The sequence below is a fragment of the Ranitomeya imitator genome, chromosome 10 (assembly GCF_032444005.1).
Source record: "Ranitomeya imitator isolate aRanImi1 chromosome 10, aRanImi1.pri, whole genome shotgun sequence".
Classification (NCBI taxonomy): Eukaryota; Metazoa; Chordata; class Amphibia; order Anura; family Dendrobatidae; genus Ranitomeya; species Ranitomeya imitator.
Window position 1 is genome coordinate 131,307,639 of NC_091291.1, and position 27,854 is coordinate 131,335,492.

The 27,854-nt window shown below is 44.8% G+C and overlaps 2 protein-coding genes across 2 annotated transcripts; both read left to right on the forward strand.

Annotated features, from left to right (window-relative positions):
• The first annotated feature begins 10,127 nt into the window (after positions 1-10,127).
• Positions 10,128-19,948, forward strand: LOC138651530 (apolipoprotein A-IV-like). The gene is made up of 4 exons (XM_069741807.1): positions 10,128-10,289; positions 10,462-10,553; positions 12,092-12,218; positions 18,644-19,948. Exons 2-4 carry the CDS (start codon positions 10,505-10,507, stop codon positions 19,569-19,571), a joined length of 1,104 nt encoding a protein of 367 aa, XP_069597908.1. The 5' UTR covers positions 10,128-10,289; positions 10,462-10,504; the 3' UTR covers positions 19,572-19,948.
• Positions 19,949-22,186: 2,238 nt separating this feature from the next.
• Positions 22,187-27,710, forward strand: LOC138651531 (apolipoprotein A-IV-like). Its single transcript, XM_069741808.1, has 4 exons — positions 22,187-22,491; positions 22,728-22,829; positions 24,863-24,980; positions 26,639-27,710. Exons 2-4 carry the CDS (start codon positions 22,784-22,786, stop codon positions 27,561-27,563), a joined length of 1,089 nt encoding a protein of 362 aa, XP_069597909.1. The 5' UTR covers positions 22,187-22,491; positions 22,728-22,783; the 3' UTR covers positions 27,564-27,710.
• The last annotated feature ends 144 nt before the right edge of the window (positions 27,711-27,854 follow it).

Sequence of the window (27,854 nt, forward strand, 5' to 3'; positions counted from 1 at the left end):
TCTAAGATCATAACAGAATCATCAGGCAAAAGAATAGACTAAATATGGGTAGAGATCAAAAACAGGAGTCAACTCGTTAGGCAAGAGCAATGTAGGGAGCAGACCAAGGTTAGGTTAAATCTTATAACTGGCAATGGAGACAGGGATCTGGGAATATATATGACGAGAGCCTTAACTAAGGCTCAGAGGAGAGAGGTATTGAGAACTTAGGATTTATCCCCAAAATTTCTTCCACAAGACTCAGAAATCAGAGTTGTTGCACTGTTGCCTCATGTCACTCACGGTATAGGCGTGTCTCCATCTGGCGACAGAAGCAGCAGCAGAAGGAGGAGCGAGCACGGGGAGGAATGTGACAGAAACATTGCACTTACTGAACTTAGGCCACACCTAAGTCTTATACTGACTATGTATCTAATGTATATAGTTAGGTCCATATATATTTGGACAGAGACAACATTTTTCTAATTTTGGTTATAGACATTACCACAATGAATTTTAAACAAAACAATTCAGATGCAGTTGAAGTTCAGACTTTCAGCTTTCATTTGAGGGTGTCCACATTAAAATTGGATGAAAGGTTTAGGAGTTTCAGCTCCTTAACATGTGCCACCCTGTTTTTAAAGGGACCAGAAGTAATTGGACAGATTCAATAATTTTGAAATAAAATGTTCATTTTTAGTACTTGGTTGAAAACCCTTTGTTGGCAATGACTGCCTGAAGTCTTGAGCTCATGGACATCACCAGACGCTGTGTTTCCTCCTTTTTGATGCTCGGCCAGGCCTTCACTGCGGTGGTTTTCAGGTGCTGTATGTTTGTGGGCCTTTCTGTCTGAAGTTTAGTCTTTAACAAGTGAAATGCAGCTCAATTGGGTTGAGATCAGGTGACTGACTTGGCCGTTCAAGAATATTCCACTTCTTTGCTTTAATAAACTCCTGGGTTGCTTTGGCTTTATGTTTTGGGTCATTGTCCATCTGTAGTATGAAACGACGACCAATCAGTTTGGTTGCCTTTGGCCGGATCTGAGCACACAGTATGGCGGCTCTGAAGACCTCAGAATTCATTCGGCTGCTTCTGTCCTGTGTCACATCATCCATAAACACTAGTGACCCGGTGCCACTGGCAGCCATGCATGCCCGCGCCATCACACTGCCTCCGCCGTGTTTTACAGATGATGTGGTATGCTTTGGATCATGAGCTGTACCGCGCCTTCCCCATACTTTTCTCTTTCCATCATTCTGGTAGAGGTTGATCTTGGTTTCATCTGTCCAAAGAATGTTCTTCCAGAACTGTGCGGCTTTTTTAGATGTTTTTTAGCCTTTTTCTTCTTGATGCTTATGAGTGGCTGCACCGTGCAGTGAACCCTCTGTAGTTACTTTCATGCAGTCTTCTCTTTATGGTAGATTTGAATATTGATACGCCGACCTCCTGGAGAGTGTTGTTCACTTGGTCGGCTGTTGTGAAGGGGTTTCTCTTCACCATGGAGATTATTCTGCGATCATCCACCACTGTTGTCTTCCGTGGGCGCCCAGGTCTTTCTGCATTGATGAGTTCACCAGTGCTTTCTTTCTTTCTCAAGATGAACCAAACTGTAGATTCTGCCACTCCTAATATTGTAGCAATTTCTCAGGTTTTTTCTGTTTTGGCAGCTTAAGGATGGCTTGTGTCACCTGCACGGTGAGCTCCTGTGACCGCATGTTTACTTCACAGCAAAACCATCCAAATGCAGCACCACACCTCAAATCAACTCCAGGCCTTTTATCTGCTTAATTAAGAATGACATAACGAAGGGATTGCCCACACCTGTCCATGAAATAGCCTTGGAGTCAATTGTCCAATTACTTTTGGTCCCTCTAAAAACAGGGTGCCACATGTTAAGGAGCTGAAACTCCTAAACCCTTCATTCAATTTTAATGTGGATTCCCTCAAATGAAAGCTGAAAGTCTGAGCTCCAACTGCATCTGAATTGTTTTGTTTAAAATTCATTGTGGTAATGTCTATAACCAAAATTAGAAAAATGTTGTCTCTGTCCAAATATATATGGACCTAACTGTATACAGTATATATATATATATATATATATATATATATATATATATATACTCTGCTCAAAAAACTAAAGGGATCACTTAAACAACAGAATCCAGCTCCAAGTAAATCAAACTCCTGTGAAATCAAACTGTTCACTTAGGAAGCAACACTGATTGACTATCAATTTCACATGCGGTTGTGCAAATGGAATAGACAACAGATGGAAATTATTGGCAATTATCCAGACACCATCAGTAAAGGAGTGGTTCTGCAGGTGGGGGCCACTCACCACATCTCAGTACCAATGCTTTCTGGCTGACGTTTTGGTCACTTTTGAATGTTGGTTGTGCTTTCACACTCGTGGTAGCATGAGACGGACTCTACAACTCACACAAGTGGCTCAGGTACTGCAGCTCATCCAGGATGGCACATCAATGCGAGCTGTGGCAAGAAGGTTTGCTGTGTCTGTCAGCGTAGTGTGCAGAGGCTGGAGGCGCTACGAGGAGACAGGCCAGTACACCAGAAAACGTGGAGGGGGCCATAGGAGGACAACAACTCAGCAGCAGGAGCGCTACCTCAGCCTTTGTGCAAGGAGGAACAGGAGGAGCACTGGCAGAGCCCTGCAAAATGACCTCCAGCAGGCCACAAACGTGCATGTGTCTGCACAAATGGTTAGAAACCGACTCCATGAGGATGGTCTGAGTGCCCGACGTCCACAGATGGGGGTTGTGCTCACAGCCCAACACTGTGCAGGACGCTTGGCATTTGCCACATAGTAACATAGTAACATAGTTAGTAAGGCCGAAAAAAGACATTTGTCCATCCAGTTCAGCCTATATTCCATCATAATAAATCCCCAGATCTACGTCCACAGAACACCAGGTTTGGCAAATTCGCCACTGGCGCCTTGTATTCTTCACAGATGAAAGCAGGTTCACACTCAGCACATGTGACAGACGTGACAGAGTCTGGAGACGCCGTGGAGAGCGATCTGCTGCCTGCAACATCCTTCAGCATGACCAGTTTGGCAGTGGGTCAGTAATGGTGTGGGGTGGCATTTCTTTGGAGGGCCGCACAGCCCTCCATGTGCTCGCCAGAGGTAGCCTGACTGCCATTAGGTACCGAGATGAGATCCTCAGACCCCTTGTGACACCATATGCTGGGGCGGTTGGCCCTGGGTTCCTCCTAATGCAGGACAATGCCAGACCTCATGTGGCTGGAGTGTGTCAGCAGTTCCTGCAAGATGAAGGCAATGAAGCTATGGACTGGCCCGTCCGTTCCCCAGACCTGAATCTGATTGAACACATCTGGGACATCATGTCTCGCACCATCCACCAATGTCACGTTGCACCACAGACTGTCCAGGAGTTGGCGGATGCTTTAGTCCAGGTCTGGGAGGAGATCCCTCAGAAGACCATCCGCTGCCTCATCAGGAGCATGCGCAGGCGTTGTAGGGAGATCATACAGGAACATGGAGGCCACACACACTACTGAGCATCATTTCCTTGTTTTGAGGCATTTCCACTGAAGTTGGATCAGCCTGTAATTTGATTTTCCACTTTGATTTTGAGTATCATTCCAAAACCAGACCACCATTGTTGGTGTTATTTGAGTGTTCCCTTTATTTTTTGAGCAGTATATCTATATATATATATATATATATATATATATATATATGTTTTTTTTTTTAAAAGGACAACTTGCGCCAAAAGGAAAATCTCTCTAAATACACAGTTTATCTAAGAATATAGACAGGATCAGATACAGTATATAAAGACATAAGACGGTCTGATGATCTGCTGCCGAGTTGTGCGCAAACGTAACATTAGCAGTTATTTTTGTGACGTGTAAGTATTCACGATGGCAATGAATATACAAATCAATAATATTTGCGGGAGGGGTGATAGGACTACAGGATTACAGGTAAAAGTACAACTAGTTGGAAGAAGTGAACCTGAGCAGGGTAAAGAGCAATTCTAGTCACAATTGACAACACATCATTTTTTGCTGCACTTGTCATGTGGACAATATTACATACAGACCTTACTACACAGCCACCTGCACAACCTGCTCTGCGTGTTCATATCGCTCTCTGTCAATAACTATTTGGATTTCTATGGATTGGAGAATTATAAGCATCGTGCTTCCATTTTTATCTCCGTTTTCCTCTTAATTGATCGGCAGCTCTGGGTTTTCAGGAGCCAATTAAGGTGGGAAGTTAAGCTCTGAGTACCAGTGCTTCGTTTGTACAGTCATTTTGTGCTAAAACACTGACTGGAGAAGAAACAAGACAACAAGTGTCACAACAGGGAAAATCCAGCATTACATGGTGGCCAATGTGTTCATCAAAATCCCACGGGCAACCATCCCTGAGATAAGCTTTGCTTCCCCAAATAACCAGAATTCAGCTTCCGTTTACTAGATTGTAAGTGTGAGATTGGCTGCTGGGATTTCACGCATTGGGAAGTGAAAGGTGCTAGGAAGAGGCATCCATGGGCCACTTTCCTGGTCTTGTGCATATCTGGCCAGTACTATGCACCTATCCTACTAATTAAAGGGAATCTGTCTGTAGGATCACCCTTGCTGAACCGTCTGTATGGACAGGGCCGGCTCCAAGTTTTCGTGGGCCCTGGTGAAAGTCTCAGTGGCCCCTTTAACACATAGCACAATTAATGATGCACCGATACGGCAGAGAAATATAGGTGTAGTACAATGGCAAAGATTTCACTCCTTAAATTACGTGAGTGATATCTATTGTAAATTCTCCAATAGCTCAGAAACCGGACGGTATAGTCCTCCATACAGTATTAAGGGCACTACATAGTGCTCCATACAGTATTATGAGCACCACATAGTCCTCCATACAGTATTATGAGCACCACATAGTCCTCCATACAGTATTATGAGCACCACATAGTTCTCCATACAGTATTAAGGGCACTACATAGTCCTCAATACAGTATTATGGGCATCACATAGTCCTCCATTCAGTATTATTGGTGCCACAGTCCTCCATACAGTATTATGGGCATTACATAGTCCTCCATACAGTATTATGGGCATCACATAGTCCACCATACAGTTATATGGGCATCACATAGTCCTCCATTCAGTATTATTGGTACCACATACTCATCTATACAGTATTATTGGCACTACATAGCCATCCATACAGTGTAATGGTCCCCATATATTGCTCCATACAAAATAATGATCCATTATAATGCTCCATACAGAATAATAGACTCCATATAATTCCCCATACAGACTAATGGACTACATATAATATGGGCACCATATAATGCTCCATACAGTATAACGGTCCCCATATATTGCTCCATCTATATATATAAATGTCTAAGGGTTTTTCCGTCTGTCTGTCTTTCTGTCTGTCTGTCTTTCTGTCTGTCTGTCCTGGAAATCCCGCGTCTCTGATTGGTCGAGGCCGCCAACGGGCACAGTATCGACGTAGAAATCCCGCGTCTCTGATTGGTCGGGCACAGCGACGATGCTGATTGGTTGAGGCCGCCAGGCCTCGACCAATCAGCAACGGGCACAGTGACGATGATGTCATAAAGGACGTAGACATCTCACGTTTCTGATTCAGCGACGGGCACAGTATTGACATAGATGTCATAATGGTTGCCATGGCGACGATGATGTCATAAAGGTTGCCTCGACCAATCAGCGACGGGCACAGTCTGCCGCGAATTCTGGAATCATCATTGTCCATATACTACGGGGACATGCATATTCTAGAATACCCGATGCGTTAGAATCGGGCCCCAAACTAGTCTATATATATAATTGCCTAAGGGTTTTTCCGTCTGTCTGTCTGTCTGTCTGTCTGTCTGTCTGTCCTGGAAATCCCGGCTCTCTGATTGGTCGAGGCCGCCAGGCCTCGACCAATCAGAGACCGGCACAGCATCGACGTAGAAATCCCGCGTCTCTGATTGGTCGAGGCCGCCAGGCCTCGACCAATCAGCAACGGGCACAGCGACGATGATGTCATAAAGGACGTAGAAATCCCGCGTCTGATTGGTCGAGGCCGCCAGGCCTCGACCAATCAGCAACGGGCACAGCGACGATGATGTCATAAAGGACGTAGACATCTCACGTTTCTGATTCAGCGACGGGCACAGTATCGACGTAGATGTCATAATGGTTGCCATGGCGACGATGATGTCATAAAGGTTGCCTCGACCAATCAGCGACGGGCACAGTGTGCCGCGAATTCTGGAATCATCATTGTCCATATACTACGGGGACATGCATATTCTAGAATACCCGATGCGTTAGAATCGGGCCCCAAACTAGTCTATATATATAATTGCCTAAGGGTTTTTCCGTCTGTCTGTCTGTCTGTCTGTCTGTCCTGGAAATCCCGGCTCTCTGATTGGTCGAGGCCGCCAGGCCTCGACCAATCAGAGACCGGCACAGCATCGACGTAGAAATCCCGCGTCTCTGATTGGTCGAGGCCGCCAGGCCTCGACCAATCAGCAACGGGCACAGCGACGATGATGTCATAAAGGACGTAGAAATCCCGCGTCTGATTGGTCGAGGCCGCCAGGCCTCGACCAATCAGCAACGGGCACAGCGACGATGATGTCATAAAGGACGTAGACATCTCACGTTAGAAATTGTCTAAGGGTTTTTCCGTCTGTCTGTCTGTCTGTCTGTCTGTCTTTCTGTCTGTCCTGGAAATCCCGGCTCTCTGATTGGTCGAGGCCACCAGGCCTCGACCAATCAGCAACGGGCACAGCGACGATGATGTCATAAAGGACGTAGAAATCCCGCGTCTGATTGGTCGAGGCCGCCAGGCCTCAACCAATCAGCAACCGGCACAGCGACGATGATGTCATAAAGGACGTAGACATCTCACGTTTCTGATTCAGCGACGGGCACAGTATCGACGTAGATCTCATAATGGTTGCCATGGCGACGATGATGTCAAAAAGGTTGCCTCGACCAATCAGCGACGGACACAGTCTGCCGCGAATTCTGGAATCATCATTGTCCATATACTACGGGGACATGCATATTCTAGAATACCCGATGCGTTAGAATCGGGCCCCAAACTAGTCTATATATATAATTGTCTAAGGGTTTTTCCGTCTGTCTGTCTGTCTTTCTGTCTGTCTGTCTGTCCTGGAAATCCCGCATCTCTGATTGGTCGAGGCCACCAGGCCTCGACCAATCAGCGACGGGCACAGCGACGATGATGTCATAAAGGACGTAGAAATCCCACGTTTCTGATTCAGCGATGGGCACAGTATCGACGTAGATGTCATAATGGTTGCCATGGCGACGATGATGTCATAAAGGTTGGCTCGACCAATCAGCGACGGGCACAGTCTGCCATGAATTCTGGAATCATCATTGTCCATATGCTACGGGGACATGCATATTCTAGAATTCCCGATGCGTTAGAATCGGGCCACAATCTAGTACAGTATAATGGGCCTCCTATAATGTTACATAGAGTATGGGCGCCATATATTGCTCCATACAGTATAAAGGCCCCATATATTGCTCCATACAGTATAAAGGCCCCCATATATTGCTCCATACAGAATAATGATCCATTATAATGACCATACAGAATAATGGACTCCATATAATGCTCCATACAGAATAATGTGCCTCATATAATGTTACATACAGTAATGGCACCGTATAATGCGTCATACAGAATAATGGGCCTCATATATAATGCTTCATACATAAAAAAAACCCCCATATACTCACCTCTCCTCGCTGGCCGCTGCTTTGCTCCGGACTCCTCAGCGTCGATGTCTTCCGGCTCTCTGCACTGTGACTGCTCGGAGCAGAAGGCGCATAGTAGTGATAAAATTGCGTCCTCTGCCCTGAGACATCACAGAGTCAGAACACGCAAAGACAGGAACAGGGAGAGGTAAATATGGCAAGTGCTGGGGACCTAAGCAAGTGAAGGGCCCACTCGCGGGCACTGGGTTCCCCCAACTCATGGGCCCCATAGTGTGCCGATGTCCTCCACATGGAGTGGACCCCCGGCTTGCTCAAGGCCCCGACACTTACCCAGGTGTGCCGAGTGGTGACCCCGTTCCTGTATATGGGCATGCAGATCATAGGAAGTTGAGTAAAATAATACCTTGATATCTGCAATCCGATGTCTTATTCCACAGAAATCTACATTTTTCTTAATATGTAAATGAGCTGTTAAGATCTATGGGCGTGACATAGATCTCTCTAAGAATCTGCCTCCAAAGCTTATTTTAAAGGAAAGGGGTTGTCACCAGTGCGACACATGTAATGACTGGCAATAGAAAAAAGAGCAGCATCCAATCCAGGTGAAGTTAAATGAAGAAACACTTTATTCTGCCATCATGCAACGATTCGACCAGTTTTGGTCTTTGTCAAGTACCAATACTGGCTGAAACATTGTATGATGGCAGAATAAAGTGTTTCTTCATTTTACTTCACCTGGATTAGATGCTGCTCTTTTTTCTATTGTGAGTTTTTGTCCGGTTGGGTCTGTGGACTTTGAGCGTGCCTCCAAAAATCGTCTGATGTGCTGTCGGCTGCTGCTTCTTTTATGTAATGACTGACAAGTCTGCTCGCCCCCTCTACATGTCCTATACTGGTGATGCCCGCTCTTCATTTACAATAAGCTCTGGAGGTTCTCGGGGAGATCTCTGTCTGGCCTATAGATCCTAACAGCTCCTTTATATATTAAGAAAAAGCCAGATTACTCACCGGTAATGCTCTTTTAGTGAGTCCACGACAGCACCCCACTGGAGAGAGGGATCCGCCCCGCAGGAACAGGAAACCTACAGAAAAATAAAAGGGGGCGGTCCGCCTCTCCTCCTCAGTTTTAATTTCAGAGTACCCGGAGGACCGCCAGTATTAGGCAAATATCATTTATTCCATTTTCAAACTTATTTGCTTATGTATGATTAAAAGAATTTTACTCAGTAGCATACACTATATTAATCTAGGGAGGGATGTAAGAGGGTGCTGTCGTGGACTCACTAAAAGAGCATTACCGGTGAGTAATCCGGCTTTTTACTCTTCGCCACGACAGCACCCCACTGGAGATCTTTCAAAGACCATCACCTGGGGGGGACCACCGTGCTGAGGACAGTCCTGCAGAAGTCTAGGTCAGAAGTTGACGATAGGAGGAGAGGCGGACCGGCCCCTTTTATTTTTCTGTAGGTTTCCTGTTCCTGCGGGGCGGATCCCTCTCTCCAGTGGGGTGCTGTCGTGGCAAAGAGTAAAAAAGTATGGATTTCTCTGGAATAAAACATCAGATCGCAGATATCAAGGGGAGAAAAGATTTCTATAGGATAGGGATAGGACTCTTTCTCCCCTCCTTGGAAGTAAGTGGAGCTTCAATCCTTCAACTCCCCATTTCCCCGTGTGGACTCACTGTGCTCTTCGGCTGGCGTTCCTTTTTTGGCACCTGATTAGGATGTCCAGACCTGGTAGCAGCAGGCTGATTGAGCTCTAACAAAAGTTGTACACATTCAAGATACCTATTTAGTGTGTGTTTTGTTGTTTTTCTTCCCCTGCTCCCTCCTCAGAAATGCTCCTTTTTAGCCTTTTTTCTTGCTTTATTCAGTGCTGGACCAGGAAAGGGCGAGTAAAGCCTGGTTTGTTTTCTTAGAACCAACCATATCCATGGGTCAGAGATTTTCCAGAATCAGAAAACCCATGTATTGTATTTCAATTTGCTTCTTGAGTTCTCAATCTTAAAAAATATCTCCTTGGTCTTCTCATACAATGGAGGACATCACATCAAATAGACCTTTCTAACAATTTTTTTTGCAAAGTTGGCTTCTGGAGTCAGCAAATCAGCTGTTGCACAAACCTTTTGAGAGCAAAGGACATAGACAATGGCACCAACCAGTCCTGAAATGATCTTCCTTTGACTCACGGGTTACATTATTTCAGCGCCTCATTTTACTTAAAACCCAAAGTTGACCTTCAATGACCGCGAAATTGAAAGATCACAACCTTTAGTGATGGTCTGCACTTTTGGGTTAAGATCACGAGCTCAGCACTCTTCTATTTCATCACGATTACGACTGTGACTCACATCATTGCTCATCGAGCTTTTCAGACTTCCAGCATCGCTTTCAAAACAGAGACACGTCATGAACTCCACATCTGGTCTAAAGTCCATGAAGCTGCCTTGGAAATCAGCCAAAGTAGGGATGCTCTAATATAAAGGGCCGGCAGTGGCACAACTTCATCCTCAGATCCAAACACCAAGGGATCAGGTAAGGAGCAATCTCATCCATCCATCCTGAAGAAGGAGACATGCAGAACTTGTAGAAGATCCTAGGTTCTTGGCGAACTACCACTTCTTACAAGCACAGAAACCATCCTCAGTTTTATGATTTCCCTTCCATTTCTTTACTTTTGAAACTTTTTTTTTTTCATTTCTTGCAGATTTTCATCATTGGGACAAGGTTGACCTATCCAGAGAACCACCATGCTGCTGAAAGTCCTAGGTCTGGCGCTAGTTGTGTGCGCAATCACAGGTCAGTAAATGTCTAGGTGAATAGTATCTGAGCTTGGGGTTCCAGAACCAAAATCTAAGAGGAAATCCCAGGAACCGTGTGCCACAATATTGCCTTCTTATGTGGTAGAGGGGCATTTAAGCATCTAAAGTCACCAAACCCTGGGTTGTGACCTCTGCAACCCCCATAGCTAAACACTGATGGGTGAATAAACATGATATACATCAAGCGATACCATGTATTCGTACTTCAGATATATGTGGGTTTTTTCAAATGATAAATAATAGGATATCTAAACTTTCTAGAACTTTTCAAATATGTTGTAGCCCCTTTTTAGTACAGTTGATTGATTGGTACTTACATCAGGAGACCACCACCCTTCACTTATTTCAGGGGGCAGAGGTGCTCATCTTATTCTCAAGAGCGAGCAGAGAGGACCATAGGCCTAAAAGGATTTTCCAGTCTTACTATAATGATGACTGATCCAGCTCAGCTCCTATTGAAGTTTAGAGGAGCCGAGCTGCAGTAACCAGGAATGGCCACCACTCAGTGAGTGGAGCTGGAGAGCTCTGACTCCAATCACTGCTATGTGGAGCTGAAAACAGCTGTTCAATGGGGGGCATGGGGCTGATCTGATATTGATGAACCATCTTAAGCCTGGTGAACCTCTTTAATAAAAAGTTTATGGCTCCATATGCCACTTTGTTCTCACTTGAATATAAGCTCATCCCTTCTTTCTTTCTCTTGGTTTCCAGGGGTCTCTAGACCCTGAACTCCACCAAATACTACTCCTGAATTATAACCTATCAACAATCATTAACCCGGCTGTTGTCCTCGGTCTGGGGAGACCGATTTTGAACTTTGGTATTTTTTGGGGTGTTCAAGATGCGGTTCTGAAACTTGTGGTTGATTGACTTAAATGAGGATGGGTCGGTCGGCCACGGGTTTCAGAGCCGCATCTTGAATATTTTAAAGAATATTGAAGTTCAAGGTCGGTCGTTTTTGACCGAAGACAACAGCAGGGTTTTAAGATTTCTCATGTCAATAGTAGAGATGAAAATAATCAATTTTGTATTATATCTTATCAGAGGAATCTGCTTCTTTCTCCTCCCAGACTGAGCTTTCACTCTCAATTCAGGGGTAAAATCTACAAAATCAGTATTCAAGGAAGACAGATGTTCCCATTACAGTGATGACGGTTGGTGCTTTTAAAATTCTATGGCGAAGGCGGAGATAGAGGCCGACCCAGATATTCTACTGAAATGACAATTACACTTCTCCATAGAACTTTATAAGCACCAACTGTCATCTCCTATCTCAGTAAGGGGAATTTTTGTATTCCAATTTTACCTGTGAATTGAGAATTTTGAGCGCGAAAGATCAGTCCAGGAGGAGAAAGAAGCAGATTTTTCTACTAAGATATATTACAAAATTGCTTATTGTCTTGTGTATTATTTATGTATGGCAAAAATGAAAGTGAGGGTCACTCTCTATACAATATTATTCTATTTGAATGATGAATAGACTGCGACGTTCTAATATCTGTTCTTCTGTCCTAGGATCTCAAGCCGAGATCAGCACTGACCAGATAAGCGATGCCTTCTGGGATTACTTCACCCAGCTGTCCAGCAACACCAAAGACAAAGTGGAGCAGATACAGCAATCCGACATCAGCAAACAGCTAAAGTAGGTGTCCAAAATATGCGCGGACGGCCGTCACCATAGACTGAGCCATCCTGGGCCTCTTTCTGTAATAATGTCTCCCATCCTGGGCTTCTTCCAGTAATAATGACCCCTCATCCTGGGCTCCTTCCTTGTATAATGTCCCTCATCCTGGGCTTCATCCTTGTATAATGTCCCCCATCCTGTGCTCCTTCCTTGTATAATGTCCCCCATCCTGGGCTCCTTCCTTATATAATGTCCCCCATCCTGAACTCCTTCCTTGCATAATGTCCCCCATCCTGGGCTCCTTCCTTGTATAATGTCCCCAATCCTGGGCTTCTTCCTTGTATAATGTCCTCCATCCTGGGCTCCTTCCTTATATAATGTCCCCCATCCCGGACTCCTTCCTTGCATAATGTCCCCCATCCTGGGCTCCTTCCTTGTATAATGTCCCCAATCCTGGGCTCCTTCCTTGTATAATGTCCCCCATCCTGGGCTCCTTCCTTGTATAATCTCCCTCATCATGGGCTCCTTCCTTATATAATGTCCCCCATCCTGGCCTCCTTCCTTATACAATGTCCCCCATCCTGGGCTCCTTCCTTGTATAATGTCCCCAATCCTGGGCTCCCTTCCTTGTATAATGTCCCCCATCCTGGACTCCTTCCTTGTATAATCTCCCTCATCATGGGCTCCTTCCTTGTATAATGTCCCCCACCCTGGGCTCCTTCCTTGTATAATGTCCCCCATCTTGGGCTTCTTCCTTGTATAATGTCCTCCATCCTGGGCTCCTTCCTTGTATAATGTCCCCCACCTTGGGCTTCTTCCTTGTATAATGTCCCCCATCCTGGGCTCCTTCCTTGTATAATGTGCCCCATCCTGGGCTCCTTCCTTATATAATGTCCCCCATCCTGGACTCCTTCCTTGTATAATGTCCCCCATCCCGGGCTCCTTCCTTATACAATGTCCCCCATCCTGGACTCCTTCCTTGTATAATGTCCCTCATCCTGGGCTTCATCTTTGTATAATGTCCCCCATCCTGGGCTCCTTCCTTATACAATGTCCCCCATCCTGGGCTCCTTTCTTGTATAATGTCCCCAATCCTGGGCTCCCTTCCTTGTATAATGTCCCCCATCCTGGACTCCTTCCTTGTATAATCTCCCTCATCATGGGCTCCTTCCTTGTATAATGTCCCCCACCCTGGGCTCCTTCCTTGTATAATGTCCCCCATCTTGGGCTTCTTCCTTGTATAATGTCCTCCATCCTGGGCTCCTTCCTTGTATAATGTCCCCCACCTTGGGCTTCTTCCTTGTATAATGTCCCCCATCCTGGGCTCCTTCCTTGTATAATGTGCCCCATCCTGGGCTCCTTCCTTATATAATGTCCCCCATCCTGGACTCCTTCCTTGTATAATGTCCCCCATCCTGGGCTTCTTCCTTGTATAATGTCCCCCATCCTGGGCTCCTTCCTTGTATAATGTCCCCATCCTGGGCTCCATCCTTGTATTTTGCCCCTCATCATTGACTCCTTCCTTATATAATGTCCCCCATCTTGGGCTCCTTCCTTGTATAATGTCTCGCTTCCTGGGCTCCTTCCTTGTATAATGTCCCCCATCCTGGACCCCTTCCTTGTATAATGTCCCCCTTACTGGACGCCTTCCTTGTATTTTGCCCCTCATCATGGACTCCTTCCTTGTATAATGTCCGACATCCTGGGCTCCTTCCTTATACAATGTCCCCCATCCTGGGCTCCTTCCTTGTATAATGTCCCCAATCCTGGGCTCCCTTCCTTGTATAATGTCCCCCATCCTGGACTCCTTCCTTGTATAATCTCCCTCATCATGGGCTCCTTCCTTGTATAATGTCCCCCACCCTGGGCTCCTTCCTTGTATAATGTCCCCCATCTTGGGCTTCTTCCTTGTATAATGTCCTCCATCCTGGGCTCCTTCCTTGTATAATGTCCCCCACCTTGGGCTTCTTCCTTGTATAATGTCCCCCATCCTGGGCTCCTTCCTTGTATAATGTGCCCCATCCTGGGCTCCTTCCTTATATAATGTCCCCCATCCTGGACTCCTTCCTTGTATAATGTCCCCCATCCCGGGCTCCTTCCTTATACAATGTCCCCCATCCTGGACTCCTTCCTTGTATAATGTCCCTCATCCTGAGCTTCATCCTTGTATAATGTCCCCCATCCTGGGCTCCTTCCTTGTATAATGTCCCCCATCTTGGGCTTCTTCCTTGTATAATGTCCTCCATCCTGGGCTCCTTCCTTATATAATGTCCCCCATCCTGGACTCCTTCCTTGCATAATGTCCCCCATCCTGGGCTCCTTCCTTGTATAATGTCCCCTATCCTGGGCTCCTTCCTTGTATAATGTCCCCCATCCTGGGCTCCTTCCTTGTATAATCTCCCTCATCATGGGCTCCTTCCTTATATAATGTCCCCTATCCTGGGCTCCTTCCTTATACAATGTCCCCCATCCTGGGCTCCTTTCTTGTATAATGTCCCCAATCCTGGGCTCCCTTCCTTGTATAATGTCCCCCATCCTGGACTCCTTCCTTGTATAATCTCCCTCATCATGGGCTCCTTCCTTGTATAATGTCCCCCACCCTGGGCTCCTTCCTTGTATAATGTCCCCCATCTTGGGCTTCTTCCTTGTATAATGTCCTCCATCCTGGGCTCCTTCCTTGTATAATGTCCCCCACCTTGGGCTTCTTCCTTGTATAATGTCCCCCATCTTGGGCTCCTTCCTTGTATAATGTGCCCCATCCTGGGCTCCTTCCTTATATAATGTCCCCCATCCTGGACTCCTTCCTTGTATAATGTCCCTCATCCCGGGCTCCTTCCTTATACAATGTCCCCCACCCTGTGCTCCTTCCTTGTATAATGTCCCCCATCTTGGGCTTCTTCCTTGTATAATGTCCTCCATCCTGGGCTCCTTCCTTGTATAATGTCCCCCACCTTGGGCTTCTTCCTTGTATAATGTCCCCCATCTTGGGCTCCTTCCTTGTATAATGTGCCCCATCCTGGGCTTCTTCCTTGTATAATGTCCCCCATCCTGGGCTCCTTCCTTGTATAATGTCCCCATCCTGGGCTCCATCCTTGTATTTTGCCCCTCATCATGGACTCCTTCCTTATATAATGTCCCCCATCTTGGGCTCCTTCCTTGTATAATGTCTCGCTTCCTGGGCTCCTTCCTTGTATAATGTCCCCCATCCTGGACCCCTTCCTTGTATAATGTCCCCCTTACTGGACGCCTTCCTTGTATTTTGCCCCTCATCATGGACTCCTTCCTTATATAATGTCCCCCATCTTGGGCTCCTTCCTTGTTTATTGCCCCATCCTGGACTCCTTCCATGTATAATGTACCCCATCATTGGCTCCTTCCTTGTATAATATCCCCATCTTGGGCGCCTTCCTTATATATTGCCCGATCCTGGACTCCTTGCTTGTATATTGCCCCCCATCCTGGGCTCCTTCCTTGTATAATGTCCCCCATCCTGGACTCCTTCCTTGTATTTTGCCCCTCATCATTGACTCCTTCCTTATATAATGTCCTCCATCTTGGGCTCCTTCCTTGTATATTGCCCCCCATCCTGGACTCCTTCCTTGTATAATGTCCCCATCCTGGGCTCCTTCCTTGTATATTGTCCCCCATCCTGAGCTCTTCCTTGTATAATGTCCCCCATCCTGAGCGCCTTCCTTGTATATTGCCCCCCATCCTGAGCTCCTTCCTTGTATAATGTCCCCCCATCCTGAGCTCCTTCCTTGTATATTGCTCTCCATCCTGAGCTCCTTCCTTGTATATTGCCCCCCATCTTGGGCTCCTTCTTTGTATATTGCCCCCCATCCTGGACTCCTTCCTTGTATAATGTCCCCATCCTGGGCTTCATCCTTGTATAATGTCCCCCATCCTGGGCTCCTTCCTTGTATAATGTCCCCCATCTTGGGCTTCTTCCTTGTATAATGTCCTCCATCCTGGGCTCCTTCCTTATATAATGTCCCCCATCCTGGACTCCTTCCTTGTATAATGTCCCCCATCCTGAGCTCCTTCCTTGTATATTGTCCCCCATCCTGGGCTCCTTCCTTGTATATTGCCCCCCATCCTGAGCTCCTTTCTTGTATAATGTCCCCCATCCTGAGCTCCTTCCTTGTATATTGCCCCCCATCCTGAGCTCCTTCCTTATATAATGTCCCCCATCCTGAGCTCCTTCCTTATATAATGTCCCCCATCCTGAGCTCCTTCCTTGTATATTGCCCCCCATCCTGAGCTCCTTCCTTGTATATTGCCCCCCCCCCCATCCTGAGCTCTTCCTTGTATAATGTCCCCCATCCTGAGCTCTTCCTTGTATATTGCCCCCCATCCTGGGCTCCTTCCTTGTATATTGCCCCCCCCCATCCTGAGCTCTTCCTTGTATAATGTCCCCCATCCTGAGCTCCTTCCTTATATAATGCCCCCTATCCTGAGCTCCTTCCTTGTATAATGCCCCCCATCCTGAGCTCCTTCCTTGTATATTGCCCCCCATCCTGAGCTCCTTCCTTGCAGCCCTGGAATCACAATGACTTGTAAAGTCAACATGTTGGATGGACCTTGACCATAAAGCAGAAGGTTAATCCTCTGTGTTTGTCTGTGACTCTCAATATCTAATTGCTTTTCTATTTATTGTATTGCTATTTTGCTTCTTTTCCGTTCTCTTCCTCCGCCTCCCGCTTTCCTTCATTACACATTGACATTGTCCATCATTATTACATGCTCTTTCCTCCACTATTTCATCATTTTCTTCTTCTTTGTTTTCACCGTGTTTTGCTTTATAAAACATATTTTAATTTATTTCTTAAATGGGATTTCCAGAATCCACAAATTTCATTTTTTTAAGTGCTACTATTAAAAAGTAACATTTTAATTTTTACTTCATAAATCAATAGTACATATAAAAAACTATTTTATAACAAATATAATCAGAGAAATCAGTTTCTTTCTCCTCCTGGACTTATTATTTACTCTAAAAAATGTCATGGTTAAAATCTGTCTTCAGTGAATACAGATTTTCCTACTATTGAGCTAAGAAATGACAGTTGGTGCTCATAAAGTTCTATGGAGGGCTGAGGAGCAGCGAGAAGAAGACACTGACATTCTATTGCAAGTTCACCTCAAACAATAGTTACATTTTGAAGTGTTATTACAGGAGAACTTGCAGCAGAATGTCCGTGTCTGTGGATGTTAGACATTAATAATAGATATTGGACAACCCCGTTAATTGAATGGGTTGTTAATTTTATGTGTTTTTGTGGTGTGAAGAGTTTTCAAGTTTCTTGTAATTTGTCTGCTTAATGGGTTATTCCCATTCTAAAAAGGTATCACATATCTTAAGAATAGGTAAAAACTTGCTGAACACTATGTATCTGACCTCTTGTTCTTCCCCCAATGCCCAAACTGATGGTCACACTTTGCTTGCCACTGGTCCACTGACTACTGGGTCTTCCCCCGATGCCCAGAGTGATGGCCACACGTTCATGCCACTGGTCGATTCAATGACCGCTGGGTCTACCCCCGATGACCAAAGTGATGGCCACACGTTCATGCCACTGTTCCATTCAATGACCGCTGGGTCTACCCCCAATGGCCAGAGTGATGGCCACACGGTCATGCCACTGGTCCATTCAATGATCGCTGGGTCTACCCCCGATGGCCAGAGTGATGGCCACACGGTCATGCCACTGCTCCATTCACTGACCGCTGGATCTTCCCCCGATGGCCACAGTGATGGCAACACATTGTTTGCCTCTGGTCCATTCACTGACTGCTTGGTCTTCCCTCGGTGCCCAGAGTGGTGACCACACGTTCATGACACTGCTCCATTCACTGACCACTGGATCTTCACCCGATGGCCACAGTGATGGCAACACATTGTTTGCCTCTGGTCCATTCACTGATCACTGGGTCTTCCCTCGGTGCCAAGAGTGATGACCACATGGTCATGCCACTGGTCCATTCACTGACCTCTGGATCTCTCCTCGATGCCCAGAGTGATGACCACACGTTCATGCCACTGCTCCATTCACTGACCACTGGATCTTCCCCCGATGGCCGCAGTGATGGCCACACATTGTTTGCCTCTGGTCCATTCACTGACAGCTGGGTCTTCCCTCAGTGACAAGAGTGATGACCACACGGTCATGCCACTGGTCCATTCACTGACCGCTGGGTCTTCCCCCGATGCCCAGAATGATGGCCACACATTGTTTGCCACTGGTCCACACGTGTGGGCTACTTGTCCATTGATACCTATGGGACTGCCACAGAGAGTGAAGGGCGATGCTCTACTAATTCTGTCAAAGCAAAGTCCATGAAAATACCATAGAAGTGTCCACAATACTTTTATGCACATAACAAGAATTTTTTTTTTATATTTTAGAGGTCGTTCTATAATTATTATTTTTTGCTCTCCACAGTGGTCTAATTGACGAAAACCTGAAGAGCATTAACCTTTACGCAGGAGAACTGCAGCAAAAGCTTGTACCATTTGTCAAGCAGATGCATGACCAACTAACTCAAGACCCTGAAAAACTGAAGGAAGAAATTAGACAGGAGCTGGAGAAATTGAAGGACAAGCTGATTCCTTATACCGAAGAGGTGCAGAAGCAGCTGACTGAGAATACTGAGGAGCTTCGGGTTAAACTTGCACCTTACGCGGAAGAGATTAGAGCCCAGCTGGACAAAAACACAGAGACACTCATTGAGCAGCTGAAGACTGTAACAAAGGACCTAGAAACCAAGATCAGAGAAAACACAGACCAGGTGCAGTCATCATTGACCCCATATTCCCAAGAACTCAAGGCTACCATAGACGACAATGTAGAACAGCTCAGAAAGCAACTAATTCCCATCACCGATAAAGTCAAAGATAACGTTGATCAACAACTCCAAGAGCTATATAAAAACCTAAAACCCTACGCAGAGGATGTACAGGAAGAACTGCGCAACCAGATCAAGAACATGGACTTCCAGATGAAGAAGAACGTCGAGCAGATGGAAAGCAAAATGCTTGAGTTCACTGGACAACTGAAAGAGCAACTCTACCCCTATGCCAATGAGCTGAGAACCAAGCTGGATGGAGATATGACAAACGTCAAGCAGACATTGGAGCCCTACCTTACCGAGATGAACCAGAAGATGGACCAGAAGATCGTAGAGTTCAAAGACACAATGACCCCATATGCAGATGCCCTCAACAAGGATCTGGTACAGAGAGTCGAAGACATGAAGAAGAAGTTGGGAGAATATACTGTAAGCGTTCAGGATCAAGTGGAGTATCTGCAGAAAGATGTCCGAGACAAGATCCAAGATTTCATCAATAAGGGCATTTCCACCGAAAACTGAATTACCCGAAGATTGAAGAACAAAGTCATCAGCTATGATACCACTCAACATTACAATTAATAACGGTGCTCTTCCACTACCACATTGCTAGAGGTTGTATTTTCTGTCTACATGGCTTACTCCGTTACAAGCCCAAGCCTCTCCCGAGCTTAGAACCATCTCTGACTTTTCTTTGTTGTTTCCAGTCCTTTCAGTTTACCTCCATAGTAATAGCTCAGATCCGGTAATCTACCTGTAGCTAATCTGAACATCAAAGATCCCTTCTGTCACCTGTGCCAGTGCAGTATTCCAATATTGCGATGTTTACATAATCTTTCCATCATTGCCTTATCTTTGTGCTATTCGCATTCTGTTGAATAAAATTAAACGCAACAATACGTCTTGTGTCCTGGTTGCTTACGTTAGAAGATATCAGGGATCCGAGTTCCAAAAGTTTTGATACTTTGCTTGTGACCCTCTACACAAGTCTACATCTCTAGTCAATGTACACCTAATCTGACCTGGCATCAAATGTTTTTTTTACAATAGAAAATGTTGCAAATAATCTATAAATTCAACCAATTCTCCAAATTATTGACCATTGTATGTGAAGATAACGTGCAAAAATTGGCACCGAGTTCATCAATATGGTGCACGACTAGACTTCTTTTCTGATACTGTACATGTTTTATCAAATATTAAAGTTAGGATTAAGGGATTTTATACCTATTATGAATTTTTTATAAAGGCATCCTGTGATTGTGAATATGCCAAAATGCCTTAAAGGGGCTTTTCAGAAGTTATATAGTATTGACCCAGGGGTGGACACAGACAGCTTGAGGCCCCTGTGCAAGAAATGTATCAGGCCCCCCCCCTCCTATTATGGCAACCAAGCTACAGATATACTGTACATATTTTTTTTTACTCCTATCATTATATATATTGCCGTCCATTATTACACAGTACCCTCTCTTTATGTATAGCGCCGTCCCTTATCACATAGTTCCCTCTTGTTATGTACAGCACTGTCCCTTACATATCAGATTCTCGTTATTTTTGTTATTTATACCTCCCTGTTCTTTATTACATATCGTCCACGCTTGTCAGATATAAACTGAAATGATGGCTGACGGAGCATGGGAAACTTCTTTTGTGATGGATGCGGATGATGCCCTGGTCTTCCGGTCAGATGCTGCTCCATCAGCAGTCATTTTACATTTTACAGGAGAGGGGCCTATGCAGTAAAGAAAGGGCGCTGTGGACAACAAAAATAATGAGAATACTCAATGTAAGGGACGGTGCTGTAGATGACAAGAGATGATACTGTGTAATAATGGACGGCGCTCCACATAACAGGGCGCTATATAATAAAGGACGGCACTATACATAAATAGAGAGGATAAATAAAATCCAGAAAATCCTATTGTTATTGTCTGTTGGTGGTTCAATAAAGTATTGGCACACTGTTTTACCCTCACCCTGTGTTGTCTGCATAGTGTTCTCCCGATGGGATAGGAGAGCAGGCAATCAGTGGGATGAGCCCTGGTTCATGCGGACGCGGTCTTTCTAAAGACATCCGGGCCTGCGGACGAGAGCAGCCACTGACCCCATGTCTCCCCATTATGTTACAGTATATTATTCAATGGCTTCATGTATAGAGTAAATATCAAGCACATATCCGCAACACATAGAGACGACTACCCCAAAACCACAAGACGTACGGTAAGTCCCATATCAGTTTGTGGCTTTCGCATGGCATGGCACCCTGAAGATTTCATCTCTTTTTTTTTTTTAAATTGGCATGTACTAGGGTTGAGCGAAACGGATCGTTCATTTTCAAAAGTCGCCGACTTTTGGCAAAGTCGGGTTTCATGAAACCCGACCCGATCCCTGTGTGGGGTCGGCCATGCGGTACGCGACTTTCGCGCCAAAGTCGCGTTTAGTATGACGCGCTTGGCGCCATTTTTTCAGCCAATGAAGGAGCGTGGGCAGAGTGATGACATAGGTCTTAGGGGCGTGGACGCCTATCGTGATATTGTCGCTTGTGTGCTGTAGCGATTTGCAATGTGTAACACCAGCTTTTCTGTTCAGGAACGGAGGGGAGAGAGAGAGAGAGAGAGAGAGAGAGAGAGAGAAAATAAATAAATAAATAAAAAAAAAAAAAATCCCATTGACTTTGCATTGGGTTTCGTGTTTCGGTCAATCCCCGACTTTTCGCCATAATCGGCCGATTTCACTCGACTTTAGAGATAGTCGGGTTTCGCGAAACCCGACTCGACCCTAAAAAAGTAAAAGTCGCTCAACCCTAGCATGTACTACTAGATAAGTATCCAACCCCTATTATAGGTAGATATCCTGAAGATTGCTGAATAGATGACATTGTAATGGGAAAAAATGGAGTGCGTGGTATGTTAATGCCTCCCGTCGTCCAGCTCAATGGCTCGATACTCCTTGTTCTAGTTTCCACAATGTTTTTACCAAAAGGAAATAACATTATAGTAATCTTGACCCACTAAGCACTTTCCCATGGCTAACAAATGCAAATCAGACAAATAATAGAAGAGCTCTTTGGACTCCCCATTGTACCCTCTAAGCCTGCCATTGTGTATATTCCCAGCTACGACCTGCAATAACCCGTCTCTCCATCACCACAAGCATTTGTGATGGGGTCCGGTTGTTATTTCGATGTCAGCTGCAGCTAGCGAATAAAACCACTCGGAGGTCTTCTCCTCCTTCGTGATTATGACTCAGACACAAGAACTCACAAAGCTCTTCAAACCTCCAACATCGCTCTGAAAAGAGGAACACATCAATGATTCCACATTGTAAATCCGACCTGCCCACAAAGCTGACCTGGAGCATAGCCAGAGTCACAGAGGAACTCATAAAAAGAACCGGCAGCCATCAACTTCAATACTGACCCAGAAACACCAAAGGGCAGGTAAGGAGCAATCTTCTCTCCAGGAGTAACACCGTCGAGAACTTATAGATTAAATTAATGTTTAGCTATAATTAATAAATCTAATAATCATCTAACAATCACCAGATGATAATGACAATACTTATGGATCGCACTTGTTTTTTAAATTTTTTATTTTTCAGTGATGAGGAATGAGTCTTAATTAGGGCTGAGTCTTTTGAGAAAGTCTAACATGATTACTTTTTTTTTTTCTGCAGTCTTAAGTCATTGGAATTTTTTAGAACTTCCGTTGACCCATCCTGTGACTCAAAAAATGTTGGCTAAAGTGTCAGTGCTTGTACTAGCCATGAGCATAACAGGTCAGTATATTTACTGGTGGTGCCATGTCAATCACAAAGGTAATGGCTGGAATGTCATGGCGAATGTTACCTAGTCTCTCCATCCAACTCCTTTGGGCCACAGTGTTGAGGCCAAGAGAGGACTAGGATACATCAGGGTACATACATCTGTCCTGGTGATCAGTGGGGGTACCTGCAACCTACACACCAAGCTAACAATTATCAGTTATTCAGTAAATAAGTGATCATTTTTGTAGACTGGATTAACCCTTTAAGATTGTAATGTTGCAGTGCTAAATCACAATTGAACTCCTTGTATTCCCTCCCTCTACAAACCTACCTATATCTGATATTTACATTTCTGTGTGTTGCGACCATAACTCCTAAACAGCAAGCACGATGTTTTGGGATTATATACATCCGCCCATTCGCTTGCTTGTGTCACCTCCTCCTCAAACATATCTTCAGAACCATTGTTTCCTTTCCTTTGAAACTACAAAAACTCTTACCGTTGCTCTGATTCATTCTCGTCTAGACTACTGTAACGCTCTACTAATGGGTCTTCCCCTTACTAAATTCTCCCCTGTCCAATTTATTCAGAATGTAGCAACCAAGATCGTATTTCTGTCCAACCGCTACACCGATGCCTCCACCATGTGCCAGTCATTGCACTGGTTAACCATCTGCTGCAGAGTACAATATAAACTTATCTCTCTCACCCACTAGTTTCTCCACAGTTCTAGATCACCATACATCTCATCCTCATCTCGGTCTACCACCATACCCATGCTGTCCACAGTGCTTTTCCTTAAATTTCCTCCCTCTCTGTCTACTACTCTACTCATACTCTACACAGTTCTGCACCACCCTACATCTCATCCTGATCTATGTCTACCACCATTCCCATGCCCTCCACAGTGCCCTTCCCTAAATTTCCTCCTTCTCTGTCTACTACTCTACTCATACTCTACACAGTTCTGCACCACCCTACATCTCATCCTGATCTATGTCTACCACCATTCCCATGCCCTCCACAGTGCCCTTCCCTAAATTTCCTCCTTCTCTGTCTACTACTCTACCCATACTCTACACAGTTCTGCACAATCCTACACCTCATCCTGATCTATGTCTACCACCATTCCCATGTTTTCCACAGTGCCCTTCCCTAAATTTCCTCCCTGTCTACTACTCTACCCATACTCTACACAGTTCTGCACCACCCTACATCTCATCCTCATCTATGTCTACCACCGTTCCCATGCTCTCCCCAGTGCTCTTCCCTAAATGTTCACCCTCATCTCTGTCTACTACCCTACCCATACTATACACAGTTCTTCACCACTATATGTGTCTTCAGTCATCTCCGACTACCATCCTACCTGTGCTATTCATTTTGAAAATTATCTAGGACTAAAACCATCCACAATCCGAACCTCCCACTTCTGTCTCCAAGTCCTTTCTTGTGCTGCGCCAGGTCTCTGGAATACTTTACCCTGGACAGTCTGGTTAATTCCCAGCATCCACAGTTCCCTAAAAACACATTTCTCCAGACTGTCCAATGACGTTACTAATCTAACTGTTCATATGTTCCTCATAATCTGGTTTCTCCTAACATCTGTTTCCTCACCTTCTTTGCCATCAGTAACACTTTGCATCTGGACTTATACAATTACTGGCTTGTGACCGGCTCATGCATCTTTACTTAAATACCTCTGTCTGGCTGGACCATTTCTCAGGACCCTCACTCTTGTTTAATTTGTAGAATTTTTTAAAATACTTGGTAATGTCTGAACTTGTCTGTCCAAGACCCCTCTCAATTGTAAAGTGCTGTGGACATTGATGACCTATTCAGACCATTAGTCATCAATGTCAAAGCATTTATTGGTTAAATCATCTAATCAGTGGTCTTCCAACACTTCCTCTTGCACGATTAGTTTCTGACCGATACTTTGGCATTGTCCAAAACCAACTAAGCAAAATTGCATCACATTATGTGTCCATTTGGCAGGTTCATACATTTATTTGGGGTTTTTATGTGTTCTTTTCTTTTTTAGGATATCAAGCTAAGGTCCCCAGTGACCAGATAAGTGAATTTTTCTGGAATTACCTCTCACGGCTTGCCGGTGGTACTACAGAAAAGGTTCAACAATCGGACTTCAGTAAACAGCTTAAGTAAGTGGACATTAAAAGACAGAACCCCCCCTAAGACAAATAATTCATGCATCATAGACTAGGGATAGATGGACTTTTGTGATATAGAAGTTATTTCTTTTTTTTGGCGTAGGAGTTGGATATAAACACATAATGTGGTTGCCTCGTAATGGTTGTATTAATTTTATCCTCCAAACTCCAAACTGGAGAGAAAAAGTATAAAAGAAGAATGAATTATAAGTAGTAAAGAAGTGTTGCGCACCCCTCTGCACCCCCGCAGCACCAGAGCTGATGATATCTGGTCTATTCAGCCACCTGGGGTAATGGATTGACTGCAGAATAATGTGACAGATTGACCAGACATCATTACTTCAGGTGGGGTGATGTCCCGTCCATCATTCACCTAACCCTGCAGCCAATCAGACACCTTACGATAGGTTCATATAGCATTTTTTCCTACATTGATTGGCCCAATTGGGGCTTATGTCCAAACCCCCTAAAACGGGATTCTATGTTTTTTATGCCTGCCTCCAATAGGCATATACGGACAAAACTGATGCCTGACCGAGCATACGGTGACTCCGTCTGCATCATTATAGTTAATAGCTTTGTCCGCGAGTCCCATTTTGCAGGGTGGGGGGTTCGGACATAAGCCGCCAACAAGGCCACTCAACATACAGTAGGAAAAAATGCTATGTGAACCCAGCCTTGACAATCAGACTGAATGGACAGTTAGTCATCAGTTGGAGACCACATTAGCAGCAACGCTGGAAAAACGGGCGCTCGGAGGAGCAGCTAAAATGTCTTTATTTTATAAAGCTATGAATAACATTGTGAATTCCTGAGATTCCTATAATATTGAGCTTTTCATAAAAATATTCAGGCCGCAGATGTCCTCAAAACAAAGTACAAGCCAACCGCAGATGCCCCCGATGCAGTGCACCAGCCATGAGCACATCTTACAAAAGTGTATCAGTCACAGTTTCCCCTAAGATGTCGCATTCGATAGGGGCTGCACAGCGACTTTGACCGTAAAATAATACAACATTGGTCGACAACTTACAGCTAAAGATAGTGAATCAGGTCGTGTTGAAATCCAGTAGATTTGGATTTTTGTTGGCCGACGTCAAGGTTGAGTCAGCTTGGGTTTTGTAACTTGACCATGTTCTCCATCGTTAGATGCAACTTAGGAGATCAAAGTTACTATCTTAATGATGGAATGTCAACGTCAAAGGACAATTACATATCATAATCTGGGGTGGATGCAAAACCCCTGTGCAGGGGCAACATGTTGGCCCATTGCTTTCCAAATACTCTCATTTGATGAGCATGAAATGCTAGTGTTGCACCCCCAAAAACTGTGAGCAATAGATGGAAATCATTACCATAATTCCGAATGTGCAATATAGTAGACATTGAGTTTAATTTTTCTTCTCTGGTAAAAATGGGCCCCCTTACAAGCAAGGACCATATGTGATTGCTCAGGTTGCAATTAGTTTATGTCCTCTCCAGAACTTAAAGGAACCGAGTGGGATTGTGTACCCTTTAGAGCCTTAGGTCCCTACTATATGGCCAAACATCACAATATTGACGCTGACACTATAATGCGTATAGGGGCCTCCACCTTCACCAATATGATGGTTTCTGGAGTTATCCTGATTGATTCTTTTCTTCCACAGTGCTCTCATTGAAGAAAACCTGAAGAGTGTAAACAATTTGGATGATGAATTTGTGGGTCAGCTGGTTCCTTTGGCCAAGCAAATCCATGAACAACTGATGAAAGACTCTCAAACCCTGAGAGAACAGGTTAGACAAGAGATGGAGAAGTTGGCGGTCAAGTTGTCTCCATATACGGATGAGGTGCAAAAACAGGTGAACAGGAATGCAGAGGAGCTCCAGGTCAAATTGGCTCCACATGCCAAGGCGTTTCAAGCCCAATTAGATGAAAGCACCCAGGTTCTCAGTGAGCAGCTGAAATCTATATGGAAGAACCTAGAGATGACCATCAAAGACAATGCTGACCATTGGCAGGCGTCAGTGGTCCCATACTCCCAGGAACTGAAAAGTGTAATAGATGGCAACATGGAGCAGCTGGAGAAACAGCTCAAACTCATCAACAATCACATAAAAAGTAATATTGATGAGCAAATGGAAGAGTTGTATAAAAGCCTCATACCCTACGCAGAAGACGTGAAGGATGAGCTTCACAAACAGATCGAGAACATAGACTTTCAGATGAAGAAAAATGCTGAGCAGATGGAGAGCAAAGTCTTGGACTTTACTGGGAAACTACGAGACCAACTTTACCCCTATGCCAATGAGCTAAGAACCAAGTTAAATAGTAATACATCAAATGCCAAACAGACGATGGAGACATATCTCACGCAGATGAACCAGCAGATGGACCACAAGATTGGAGAGTTTAGGGAGACGATAACGCCCTTTGCAGATGCCCTCAACAAGGCTCTAATAAAGAGAGTGAAAGACATGAAGAAGAAACTTGGAGAATACACAGTGAGCATGCAGGATCAGATGGAGTACTTGGAGAAAGACGTTCGAGACAAGATCCGAGACTTCATCACCCAAGGGGATCCAGAAAACTAAGATTAGAATGTAAGATTTATGGTTAAAGAGTGAAGACAGATAGTGAAACGCAAACTTGTATCATAATTTCTAGAAATATATATGTGAATAGATGTAAATGTAAAAGAAATACAAATAGCAGTCAATAAACACTGAGATTGAAACGATTGCACGTTGCATGTAGTGTTTTCATATGCCGCGTCCAAAAACCTAAAGGTGTTATCTAGCCAGAATAAAATAATTAGGGGGACCATGGATGGGGTACAAATAACTCTAACTCGCATACTCATGTACTGTCCAACCGTGGAAAAT

Bases quoted from the DNA above. Each gene is read 5' to 3' on its own strand.
- LOC138651530 (XM_069741807.1), top strand. From the start codon at position 10,505: ATGCTGCTGAAAGTCCTAGGTCTGGCGCTAGTTGTGTGCGCAATCACA. The intron at 10,554-12,091 runs GTCAGTAAATGT...CTTCTGTCCTAG, and splicing joins AGTTGTGTGCGCAATCACAG to GATCTCAAGCCGAGATCAGC. The intron at 12,219-18,643 runs GTAGGTGTCCAA...TGCTCTCCACAG, and splicing joins GACATCAGCAAACAGCTAAA to TGGTCTAATTGACGAAAACC.
- LOC138651531 (XM_069741808.1), top strand. From the start codon at position 22,784: ATGTTGGCTAAAGTGTCAGTGCTTGTACTAGCCATGAGCATAACAG. The intron at 22,830-24,862 runs GTCAGTATATTT...TTTCTTTTTTAG, and splicing joins ACTAGCCATGAGCATAACAG to GATATCAAGCTAAGGTCCCC. The intron at 24,981-26,638 runs GTAAGTGGACAT...TTTCTTCCACAG, and splicing joins GACTTCAGTAAACAGCTTAA to TGCTCTCATTGAAGAAAACC.